Raw genomic sequence first — 12,007 nt, 5'->3', positions numbered from 1 at the left:
AATTATTGATAACATTAAAGGAGCCAAGGAAGGAAGATCAGCGGTTGTACTCTATGGGAGCATGGGTGTCAGGAACTGACCCCTCGGGCAAATTTTTCCTCAAAGTATTACCACCTAATAAAACTAGACAACAGGAGAAGGTAGACGCGAGGGAAAAAGAGGAGGGCCACACTAAAATAGAAATTTTGAGTAAAACCATGAGATTCACCAACTTAACTGTAGAGAATGTCATAGCCCTAGAGATAGGATATCAGAAAAAAATTAGTGGCTAGAATGGTTGAGATATACAGTTAAAACCTTAAAAAGAGAAAATTGTTTAGTTTGGGCCGAAGCCAGACCACATTTAGCAACGGTCCCTTTTCCTCTAGATCACAATACAGATCCAGAAGGTTTGAAATGTATGTTGCAGTTATATAATAAGAGCTATAAACCTGAAACAAATTCTACCTGTCACACGTTGAGTTTGTTGTTTCCCCCAGTACAGAGACCTCAGATATCTCCAGCGGTTACTGCTTATCAGGGCAACTTTACTTGTTTTGCACTCCCAGGGAACCGTAGGCGGGGTGGATCTTGGGTCACTACCCGATAAATACTGCAGGGAGAGGATTAACGAGGGCAATGATGACTGGGTTGAACATGACATTCAGAGAGCTGTCTGGTGGATGTGTGGGGATAAGAAACTGCGAGCTAAGATACCCAAGGGGATTGTGCTATGGTCCAGCTAGCTATGCCCCTGAGGGTCCTGTCAGAACACCCGTGGACTAAGAGTCACCAACGGTATTGAAGGGACACCTATCCCAAGGGGCCATTTGACTTTCAGATCTACGTAGATGAGATTGGTGTCCCAGGTGGAGTGCCAGATGAGTTTAAGGCTAGGAACCAAGTGGCAAACACCTCATGTTTGATCTCTATTGCTGTGGCTTTAGCCATCATGGTTACTTGTGGAAGCTGCTGCATTCCCTGTATTCGAGGACTTTCACAAAAATTGACTGAAACCGCAGTCACAAGAATAATGTATCAAGCCCTTCCTGCCTCTGAGGGAGACCTGTGTGGACACTGAAGCTCAACTTAATGACATACAGTCTGAAAGTGCATAAAACAGAGACTATCATAGAAATGTGTTGAGATAAAATAGCCGCAGAAGAGGAGGGAATGTTGGAAAAGTTTTAATGTTTATCGTGTAACTATTTTATCTAAAATGGAGACTGATAATTCTAAAATGGCTTAGGACACCTTGCTTTAACTTGTTTTCTTATCTATTGTTTTAACTAACTGTTTGAACTAACTACAATAGGATTGTAAGAAGCTCACTTTGAATTGGCAAATAAAACGGTTATGCGTCATGAGCCACCAGTGAGCTTGTAGCCAATAGGATTCTTTTTGTTGATCTCATAAAAGAAGGTTGCATCCTGTATTCTGATATGACTGCATTTTCCCTCAAACGTGTAAGAAGCTCATCCTTTTGTGTCGACACAATTGAAATAAATTGTCTCCTTTTCAACACATCTGGAGTTTGACTGATCACAGGAGAAGAATATTCCTAACATCCACAAAAATCACTAAGAAAATCTACTGCGCAATTTTTATTTTAGAAACCATGCAAAGTACATAAGGATCATGGCACATTATTCTTATACAAAAGACCAGCATACTGTAGACTAACTTGTCAATGACCCAAAACAATCCTATAAGAACTGCTACATACTGCTACAGAACATAAAACAAAACATGGCAACAAGTAAACAGATGAAATTACCCCTGTTCAAAAGTATGCATACCCTTAGATTTTAATACTGTGTATTGCCCTCTTTAGCATCAATGACAGCATGAAGTTTTTGTAATAATTGTCTATGAGCCTCCCAAATTCTTGCAGGTGGTATAGCTGCCCATTCATCTTGGCAAAAAGCCTCCAGGTCATGCAAAGTCTTTTTGTCATCTTGCATGAACTGTGCATTTGAGATCTCCCCAGAGTGGCTTGATGATATTAAGGTCAGGAGACTGATGGCCACTGGAGGCTCACCTTGGCCTTGTGCTTGGAGTCATTGTTGTCCTGGAAAGTCCAAGAGCGTTCCATGTGCAGCTTTCATGCAACAAGGTTTAATTTTGACAAATGTGAGTAATGTGGTGTGAGAACAGCTTACCTGATCAATGTAAAATGCAGTTCCAGATCGTATCTCTCTTCGCTGTTTTAGATCAGACTCAGTGGTGTCTCGGGATAAAGCAATATATTCCACCTCTCTCTTTGTTAGCTCCTGTAACAGGAAAGGGTATAGGAGTATTCTCAAACCAAGAAAGAAAACTTAGTACACTCTTTATGCACCGGGAGTGCATTTATCAAATGTAAACTGAAGGTTCAATTAGGCAAGTGTCTAGCAAAAGTTCCTTTGTTAAATACTAAAACTTTTGCTAGTCACTATTCATTTTTGGTATGTCTGATTTGTCACAGTTCACATGAACTTTGTATGTAAGAGCTAACCAGTAGCAATATAGCATATGCCATAACAAGGATAGTTAGCCTTTTTTCTTTAAAAGTGCATCCATTACAAAAGTATACTCTCCGCTTTGGTCGAGCCATGTGATGTAGAAGCAGTGGCTCCCTGTGTCAGCAAGTGGCAACTGCAGGGGGAGCAGGGAGCGCCAACAATGCTGGGGCAATGGAAGCCGACAGGTGACATCAAAGCTACCACAACTTAGCCCTGTTTTTGAGCGCTTCCTGACACAGGGGAGCTGGAGCTTTTGCATAATGTGAATGCTGAATAATGAACAGGCTCTCCCTAGGTATACCACCATAACCCTACCCCCACGCCATGAGACATCTTAACAAGCAATGCATAGTAACATAGGAAACAAATGGGAGGGTGGTCTGTATTCTTTACTGTACTCAAGATATCAAATTAATATTTACCTAAATTGTACAGTACACCGGCTGGATATTCATAGACCCTGGTCCCTGAATGAGAAAGGTGGGCGACAACAAGGCAAACAGAACTGTACCAACAGGCCCAATAATAACAAGGGTTATATAAACATTAGCTCATATGAGCTAATGTTTATATACAACAAGGATTTCCTTTTAAAAAAAGAAAAAATAATCTTTTTCTAAGCTCAATATAAGGTGGTCATGACTACTTTCTAGACAGACCAATCGGGACTAAAACCTCCAGCCACTGACAATTTGAGCAGGCTATGCTCCTTAAAACACTATATCAATATTTACTAGCTTTTTTCCTTTCCTCTATTGAGATCTCCCCTGGGGCCACACGCGGCTGGGCTGTCATCTACTGTTATAGCCCTTGAGGCTCCTCCCCCTTTTTTTAGGAATTACCTTTATGATGATTTTTTTCATCTGACAGTTTGCCCGTGTGTTGTCACATGGCGTTTGGACATTTTCTTGTTAATTGTTATAATTGCTGTCTTGTGTCTTTTTGTGTGGTGATTACTTCATCATAGTGACTTCCTATAAGCCAGCTTTGGTGAAGCTGTATTTTTCTACATTTGGGCCCGAGATAGTGACAACCTTTTTGCAATATAATAAAAACATAAGATTTTTTATGATAACTCTAATATGGTCTGATTCCTGCTGCCATTTGTAACCCTTTCCTGGTATCTTTTGCTGAGCTGCCTTTTGTGATATGTGACGCTGGGAGGAGACCATTTGGTCATGCTGAGCACATAAGGATCCCCATTTCACTCTGCTAGCTCTCCTGGTAGCACCTCCAGCAGCATACTGCACAGATCTGTGGATCATGGTTCTCTGTCACAGCTTTAGGTAATCACCTGACTGGGCTTTCTGCCTATGCTTTTCAGTGTTTAATTGAAGACAGCATTGGCTGTCCATTATTTTTCCTATATCCTCTGCGCTCTACACTCTTCCGTTCCCTCTGAGCAGGTATGCCCTTTTTTCACTATTTCCACACTTTATTTGTATCCCCTTTTTATCTTGGTGTTGGGCTCCATTTACTGTTCGATACTTTTCAATTATATACTACACCTTCATATACTCATAGTCTACCTGATTTATTCACTTTTACAGCATTGGAGCCCAAATGGTTTTCTTTTTGACCACTTGTTTCCATTTCCATGGGGATCATTGTGTGTCTCTGGCTTTCCTGCGGGCCCCTTCCTCAACTCCTGGGATGAACATTTCAAGTAGCCACCAGTTCTCATGTTGGTGCACTCACCCCTGATGATGTGGTAGGAAACCACGAAACGTGCGTTGGGCCAATTTTGATGCACCATTTTCTTTTTACATGGTTTTATTTCATCTACTGCCAAGCTACCTCACCATGCTGCTTTTCAAGCGATTCTTTACTATGGACAATTGTCCGATACCTCAATATGTCATCTCCAAGTTGTTATGATTGTTTTTATGAATATCTGGTCAATAATATGTGATTGTTATGCTTATTTACTATGCATGTACTCATATTGCCATGTCATGTTTTTTAATGAATAAAACATGTCTTGTTACATTGACTCATCGTTCAGCCATGCTAGATCTACCTCATTTAAAGTCCCAAACCCTCTTTTTCTTGTATACATATAGGGATGGAGCTGTGTGATCCCACACACCTCATTTAAAGTCCAAACCCCCCTCTTTTTTGAACATGCCTAAACTTACCAAATACTGCATAGCAATGGAACGCCTTAGTGGACCTGGGGGACCAATGAGGAAGACATCTTGTCCCAGGAGGTCTTTCTGCATTATCCATCTTAAGTGTTGAACAACTGCTTGGCAAAGTGGATCAGCAACTAAAAATAAACAAAACAACTATATTAGAAAAATGAAACTAGTGTTTTATGTATCTTAATTTTATAAAGAAGTGAATGAGATCAGCAACAATATTGTTGTAGGCTGTAATATTAAAGTAGACCTTTCAGTAAACTTTACAAGTTTGCTTGATTAAAGGGGTTGTAAACCCTCAAGGTTTTTCACCTTAATGCATTCTATGCATTAAGGTGAAAAACCTTTTGTAGAGAAGCAGCCCCCCAGAGTCCCCCTTTTACTTACCTGAACCCGATTTTTCCAGCGACGAGAACGAACCCAGCAGCTCCCGCCGCTGTCTCGGGTCCTCATTGGATAGATTGATAGCAACAGCAGCCATTGGCTCCCGCTGCTGTCAACCAAATCCAGTGACACGGAGGGTGGGGCCAAGTCCTGCTGTCTGTGTCAATAGAAGCAGCAGCAGGACTCAGGAGCGCGCCCACATGGGTACCCCCTTGGAATGCGAGTCTCCTAGGGGGCACTCAATGCGGGGAGTAGCTAGGAGCGCCGCTGGGGGACCCCAGAAGAGGAGGATCAGGGCCACTCTGTGCAAAACCCTTGCACGAAGGAGGCAAGTATAGCATGCTTGTTATTTTAACAAAAATAAAAACAAATCTTTACAACCCCTTTAAATTACTGACAAGTCACAATATACAGTAATGGTGGCATTTCAAAAGATTCTTTATAATTTCTCATTAACCCCTTATCTACCAAGGCATTTATAAATGTTTATAAATAAATGTTTACTTATAAATATTTAGAAATGTCCTAATATTCAAGTGGTTAAAACAAGCTTACAGCTGCTGCTTCAGTCATAAGCTCGGTATTGATTTTTTCAGCCAATGATTGCCTTTTCTGCAAGTGCTTTTGAATATATGTAAAAGTGATCTGGTTGAATGTAAAGGCCCCCTGCATGTGTTGATTCACCGTTCCTATGGGCAAAGTTCCTCAGCGAGGAGAGTGAGAGGCACTCTTCTGTGTTCAGAGCTGTCCAGCTACTGTGGCCAAGTAAACAGCTGATCAAGCATAATTAGTATTATTATTATTATACAGGATTTATATAGCGTCGACAGTTTGCTCAGCGCTTTACAACATTAGGGCAAACAGTACAATTACAATACAATTCAATGCAGGGGGGAATCAGAGAGCCATGCTCGTTAGAGCTTACAATCTAGGAGGGAGGGTCAAGTTATACAAAAGAGTAATAGCTGTGGGGCATAAGCTAAAGGTGAAAATAGTGTAGTTGTTAGATGGGGGCAGGATAGGCCTCTCTGAAGAGGAAAGTTTTCAGGGATTGCCTAAAAGTGGATAAATTTGGAGACAGTCTGACAGATTGGGGTAGGGTATTCCAGAGGATGGGCGAGGCTCGGGAGAAGTCCTGGAGGCGGATATGGGAGGAGGTGATGAGGGAGCTAGAAAGCAGGAGGTCTTGGGAGGAACGAAGAGGGCGATTAGGTAGGTATTTTCAGACTAGGCTAGTGATGTAGCTGGGGGCAGAGTTGTGGATGTCTTTGTAACTTATTGTTAGTATTTTGAATTTAATTTGTTGGGTGAGTGGCAGCCAATTGAGGGATTGGCAGAGAGGGGTAGCAGACACTGAGCGGTTTGTAAGGTGGATGAGTCTGGAAGCAGCATTCATGATGGACTGAAGGGGGGATAGTCTATTTTAAGGTAAGCCAATGAGGAGGGAGTTGCAGTAGTCAAGGTGAGAGATAACCAGGGAGTGAATCAGGAGCTTTGTGGTTTCATTGGTTAGAAAGGGTCATAGTTTAGAGATGTTGTGGAGGTTGAGGCGGCAAGCTTTGGAAAGGGATTGGATGTGGGGTCGAAAGGAGAGTTCAGAGTAACACCCAGCATGCTGACATGTGGGGATGGGTGGATGGTTGCGCTATTGCTCTTGACAGAGAAGTCAGGGGAAGTAGCACGTGGGGGAGGAAATATTATAAGCTTGATTTTGGACAAGTTGATGGGGTGAGTTGAGGGGTGGAGAGATAGTTACATAGTTACATAGTAGGTGAGGTTGAAAAAAGACACAAGTCCTTCAAGTCCAACCTATGTGTGTGTGATTATGTGTCAGTATTACATTACATATCCCTGTATATTGCGGTCATTCAGGTGATTATCTAATAGTTTCTTGAAGCTATCAAGGCTCCCCGCTGAGACCACCGCCTGTGGAAGGGAATTCTACATCCTTGCCGCTCTTACAGTAAAGAACACTCTACGTAGTTTAAGGTTAAACCTCTTTTCTTCTAATTGTAATGAGTGGCCACGAGTCTTATTAAACTCTCTTCTGCGAAAAAGTTTTATCCCTATTGTGGGGTCACCAGTACAGTATTTGTAAATTGAAATCATATCCCCTCTCAAGCGTCTCTTCTCCAGAGAGAATAAGTTCAGTGCTCGCAACCTTTCCTCATAACTAAGATCCTCCAGACCCTTTATTAGCTTTGTTGCCCTTCTTTGTACTCGCTCCATTTCCAGTACGTCCCTCCTGAGGACTGGTGCCCAGAACTGGACAGCATACTCCAGGTGCGGGCGGACCAGAGTCTTGTAGAGCGGGAGAATTATCGTTTTATCTCTGCAGTTGATCCCCCTTTTAATGCATGCCAATATTCTGTTTGCTTTATTAGCAGCAGCTTGGCATTGCATGCCATTGCTGAGCCTATCATCCACTAGGACCCCCAGGTCCTTTTCCATCCTAGATTCCCCCAGAGGTTCTCCCCCCAGTGTATAGATTGCATTCATATTTTTGCCACCCAAATGCATTATTTTACATTTTTCTACATTGAACCTCATTTGCCATGTAGTCGCCCACCCCATTAATTTGTTCAGGTCTTTTTGCAAGATTTCCACATCCTGCGGAGAAGTTATTGCCCTGCTTAGCTTAGTATCGTCTGCAAATACAGAGATTGAACTGTTTATCCCATCCTCCAGGTCGTTTATGAACAAATTAAATAGGATTGGTCCCAGCACAGAACCCTGGGGAACCCCACTACCCACCCCTGACCATTCTGAGTACTCCCCATTTATCACCACCCTTTGAACACGCCCTTGTAGCCAGTTTTCAATCCATGTGCTCACCCTATGGTCCATGCCAACGCACCTTATTTTGTACAGTAAACGTTTATGGGGAACTGTGTCAAATGCTTTTGCAAAATCCAGATACACCACGTCTACGGGCCTTCCTTTATCTAGATGGCAACTCACCTCCTCATAGAAGGTTAATAGATTGGTTTGGCAAGAACGATTCTTCATGAATCCATGCTGATTACTGCTAATGATATCATTCTTATTACTAAAATCTTGTATATAGTCCCTTATCATCCCCTCCAAGAGTTTACATACTATTGATGTTAGGCTAACTGGTCTGTAATTCCCAGGGATGTTTTTTGGGCCCTTTTTAAATATTGGTGCTACATTGGCTTTTCTCCAATCAGCTGGTACCATTCCAGTCAATAGACTGTCTGTAAAAATTAGGAACAACGGTCTGGCAATCACTTGACTGAGTTCCCTAAGTACCCTCGGATGCAAGCCATCTGGTCCCGGTGATTTATTAATGTTAAGTTTCTCAAGTCTAATTTTAATTCCGTCCTCTGTTAACCATGTAGGTGCTTCCTGTGTTGTGTCATGAGGATAAACACTGCAGTTTTGGTTACTGAAGCCCCCCGATTCACTCGTGAAGACTGAGGAGAAGAATAAATTCAATACCTTTGCCATCTCCCCATCCTTTGTAACCAGATGTCCTTCATTCTTTATGGGGCCAATATGGTCTGTCCTCCCTTTTTTACTGTTTACATACTTAAAGAATTTCTTGGGATTTTTTTTGTTCTCCTCCGCTATGTGTCTTTCATGTTCTATCTTAGCCATCCTAATTGCACCCTTACATTTCTTATTGCATTCTTTATAAATTCTGAATGCTGTGGATGATCCCTCAACCTTGTATTTTATGAAGGCCTTCTCCTTTGCTTTTATATGCATTTTTACATTGGAGTTAAGCCATCCAGGATGTTTGTTCGCTCTTTTAAATTTATTACCCAATGGTATACATTGGCTAATGCCCTTATTTAATATGCTCTTAAAGCAAACCCATCTCTCCTCCGTATTCTTTGTTCCTAATATTTTATCCCAATTTATGCCTTTTAGCAAGGTTTGTAGTTTAGGGAAGTTGGCTCTTTTGAAATTCAGTGTCTTTGTGTTCCCTTCATGTCTCCCATTTGTGTGATTTATACTGAAACGAATTGACCTGTGATCGCTGTTACCTAAATTGCCCCGTATTTCCACATCTGTTATCAGGTCTGTATTGTTGGTAATCAGTAGATCTAGTAATGTTTTATTTCTAGTTGGTGCGTCTACCATCTGACCCATAAAATTGTCCTGCAAGACACTAAGGAACTGACGAGCCTTAAATGAATGCGCGGTTCCCTCCGCCCAGTCTATGTCTGGATAATTAAAATCCCCCATTATGATAACACTTCCCATCCTTGCTGCTAATCCAATTTGTGATAGGAGATCCGTCTCCACTTCCTCCCTCAGGTTAGGGGGCCTATAGCATACTCCCAGTATTATTTTCCCCTTAGCTTCATCCCTTTGGAGCTCTACCCATAAAGATTCCACCTCCTCCCTAGCCCCCTCAGTGATGTCATCTCTCACATTCACTTGTACATTATTCTTGATATATAGGCATACCCCTCCCCCTTTTTTACCCTCTCTGTCCTTGCGGTATAGGGTATACCCTTGAATGTTTGCCAGCCAATCATTAGAGCTGTTGAACCAGGTCTCTGAAATTCCCACAAAATCCAAATCCTCCTTGTACAACAGTATCTCTAGTTCACCCATCTTGTCCACCAGGCTCCTGGCATTGGTGAACATGCCACATAGTTTAGACCGGTCGCATATTGTCCTCGTATTGGGTGTTTCAAGATTGCAACTTGGACTTGCTACTATACTCACCTTGTGTTTTTGTGCTTTGGTTAACCTACCACTAATGCCCCCAATACTACCCTCTGGAATATCTTCCGCGCTGGCTATCACTGTCTCTGGACCCTCCCCCCCATCGCCTAGTTTAAAAACCCCTCTAACTTTTTGGCCATCTTCATTCCCAGCAGATCTGCACCCTCCTCATTTAGGTGCAGTCCGTCCCTTCTATAGTACCGATTACCGACTGAGAAGTCGGCCCAGTCCTCCAGGAACCCAAACCCCTCCTTACTACACCAGCTCTTCAGCCACTTGTTTACTTCCCTAATCTCCCTCTGCCTCTCTGGTGTGGCTCGATGTACCGGTAGTATTCCTGAGAACACTACCTTGGAGGTCCTTTTCCTCAATTTAGCTCCTAAGTCCCTAAAATCGTTCTTTAGGACACTCCATCTGCCTCTGACTTTGTCATTGGTGCCAACGTGCACCATGACAGCCGGGTCTTCCCCAGCCCCTCCCAGTAATCTGTCCACAAGATCCGTGATGTGCCGAACCCGAGCGCCCAGTAGACAACATACTGTTCGGCGCTTCAGGTCTTGGTTACAGATTGCCCTCTCTGTCCTTCTAAGAATTGAGTCCCCTACCACCAGAATCTGTCTTTCCTTTCCCTTTGCTGCCCCCCCACTCTCACTGGAGGAGTTCTTCCCCTGGCAGCTAGGAGAGTCCCTCATCTCCAGCAGTGCTGGTCCCTGACTGGTTACACCAATGTCACTCAATGGAGCGTACTTATTGGGATAAAATAAAAAGAAAAAAACTGCGCTTGGAAAAGAAAAAAGGAAAGAACAAACAAGCTGCGGTCTTAAGTGTGGCCCACCAAAATAAATCAAAAAAGGAAAAAACCGCGCTATAAAATGATATAAACAATGATCCAAATATAAAGTCTCACAAAAAATGTAATGAATAGCCCGGTTACAGTCCAGACAAAGAAGACGAGTATGTGATAAAAATTCTTCCAAAGGAAACAGTGAAGGTGGATACAGTTTAGCGGAACACACCAATATATAATGCGCTTACCAGACGTAAGCCATAAAAGGACGAGTGGCTTAAACCCAGCCTGGGCCTTTATATATATGCTCCAGATGAAACAGGAAAGGGCGCCCTCGTTCCGTAGATCCACAAATTATGATCCGAAAAAATAACAAAAGATATATAGCGTAATATTGTTTACATAAACACCACGCCAAACCAAAAAAAGAAGTGACACTCAATTGACCTTAAATCATGTGTAATCATATAAACTCCTATGCTAGATAGCTAGGACAATGTGGTGAGTATCATGCAAACATGCAAAAATAAAATCAAAGAGTCAAAATATGAGTGACAAATTATAAGTGGGTGAAAAAATGCAACGACTCCCAGAATCTGCTTACCAGATGTAATTGGGCAGTCGGCGTGTATAAATCACCTCAAAATTTCATGAAAAATTTGTGAAGAGAGAAACTCTCACCAGGTGCTGAAAAAACTAATAGTACGAGCTGCTTACCAGAAGGCAGACCCTCATATGCAGATCTAGTGAAATCAGGAACCCAACACCAACAGAAGCAGACACTAAACGGACCTTAGGGAATATCCCCTTACCAGACAAATCAAGCAGACAGGCAGATATATTGCAGTCTTAGCCAGACTCCCGAATGGATCAGTGTAATCACGTCTTGCCCTCTCAGTCCGGACTCAGCAGCACATATATAATGAAGAGCCAAATAGTGTAATACTGCGTATAGTAGGTTTATTATAAAAAAAGAATAACACTTACATAAATACGAGATTTAAAAGCGAAAGTAAAAACGAAGCCGGCCGGCCTCCGGACACACTCCCGTCCTCAATTGAACAAGCACGCCCCTCCCAGACGCGTTTCGTCATACGTTTGACGTTCTCAATGGGGAACAGGCAGCGTACTGAGCCACCACGTTATAAGCCCAACTCAAGCCTCGCTCTGAGTCCCAATAGGGAAACATACAGCGCCATCTTAAGTATGGGCATCATCCTCTGTAGACACACATACAGCGCCATCTTGAGTATGGGTAACATCAACAATTGGCATACAAAACGGAGTCATATAGGCATCCCACTAAAAAAGGTCCTCCTACCTCTAATTACATAAGGACAGCTCAAATTAACATATGATTAGCCTGAAATTATATATTCTAAGGACCACAGCAGAGGAAATAACACATTTATCTCCTTCTCTAACAGTGAGCATCTAAAATAAACCTATGTATACTATGTGAACTATAATAACTCTAAACCTTATCAGGGCAAATAGACATAATAGAC

General features: G+C 42.3%; 1 protein-coding gene across 3 annotated transcripts in view; it reads right to left on the bottom strand.

Moving 5' to 3' along the window:
• The window catches only part of VWA8 (von Willebrand factor A domain containing 8), a 686,916-nt gene that overhangs the window by 570,424 nt on the left and 104,485 nt on the right, over positions 1 to 12,007 (bottom strand). For all 3 annotated transcript variants that reach the window (XM_073614208.1, XM_073614207.1, XM_073614209.1), the window contains exons 4-5: positions 4,622 to 4,752; positions 2,142 to 2,252 (exon numbers count right to left, since the gene is read on the bottom strand). In XM_073614208.1, coding sequence (XP_073470309.1) covers positions 2,142 to 2,252; positions 4,622 to 4,752 — 242 coding nt within the window. The remainder of the gene's footprint in view (positions 1 to 2,141; positions 2,253 to 4,621; positions 4,753 to 12,007) is intronic.

This window comes from Aquarana catesbeiana, linkage group LG02, assembly GCF_042186555.1.
Source record: "Aquarana catesbeiana isolate 2022-GZ linkage group LG02, ASM4218655v1, whole genome shotgun sequence".
In the NCBI taxonomy this organism is placed as follows: Eukaryota; Metazoa; Chordata; class Amphibia; order Anura; family Ranidae; genus Aquarana; species Aquarana catesbeiana.
Note: the sequence above shows the minus strand (reverse complement) of the source record. Positions and strands in the feature narration are given on the sequence as shown.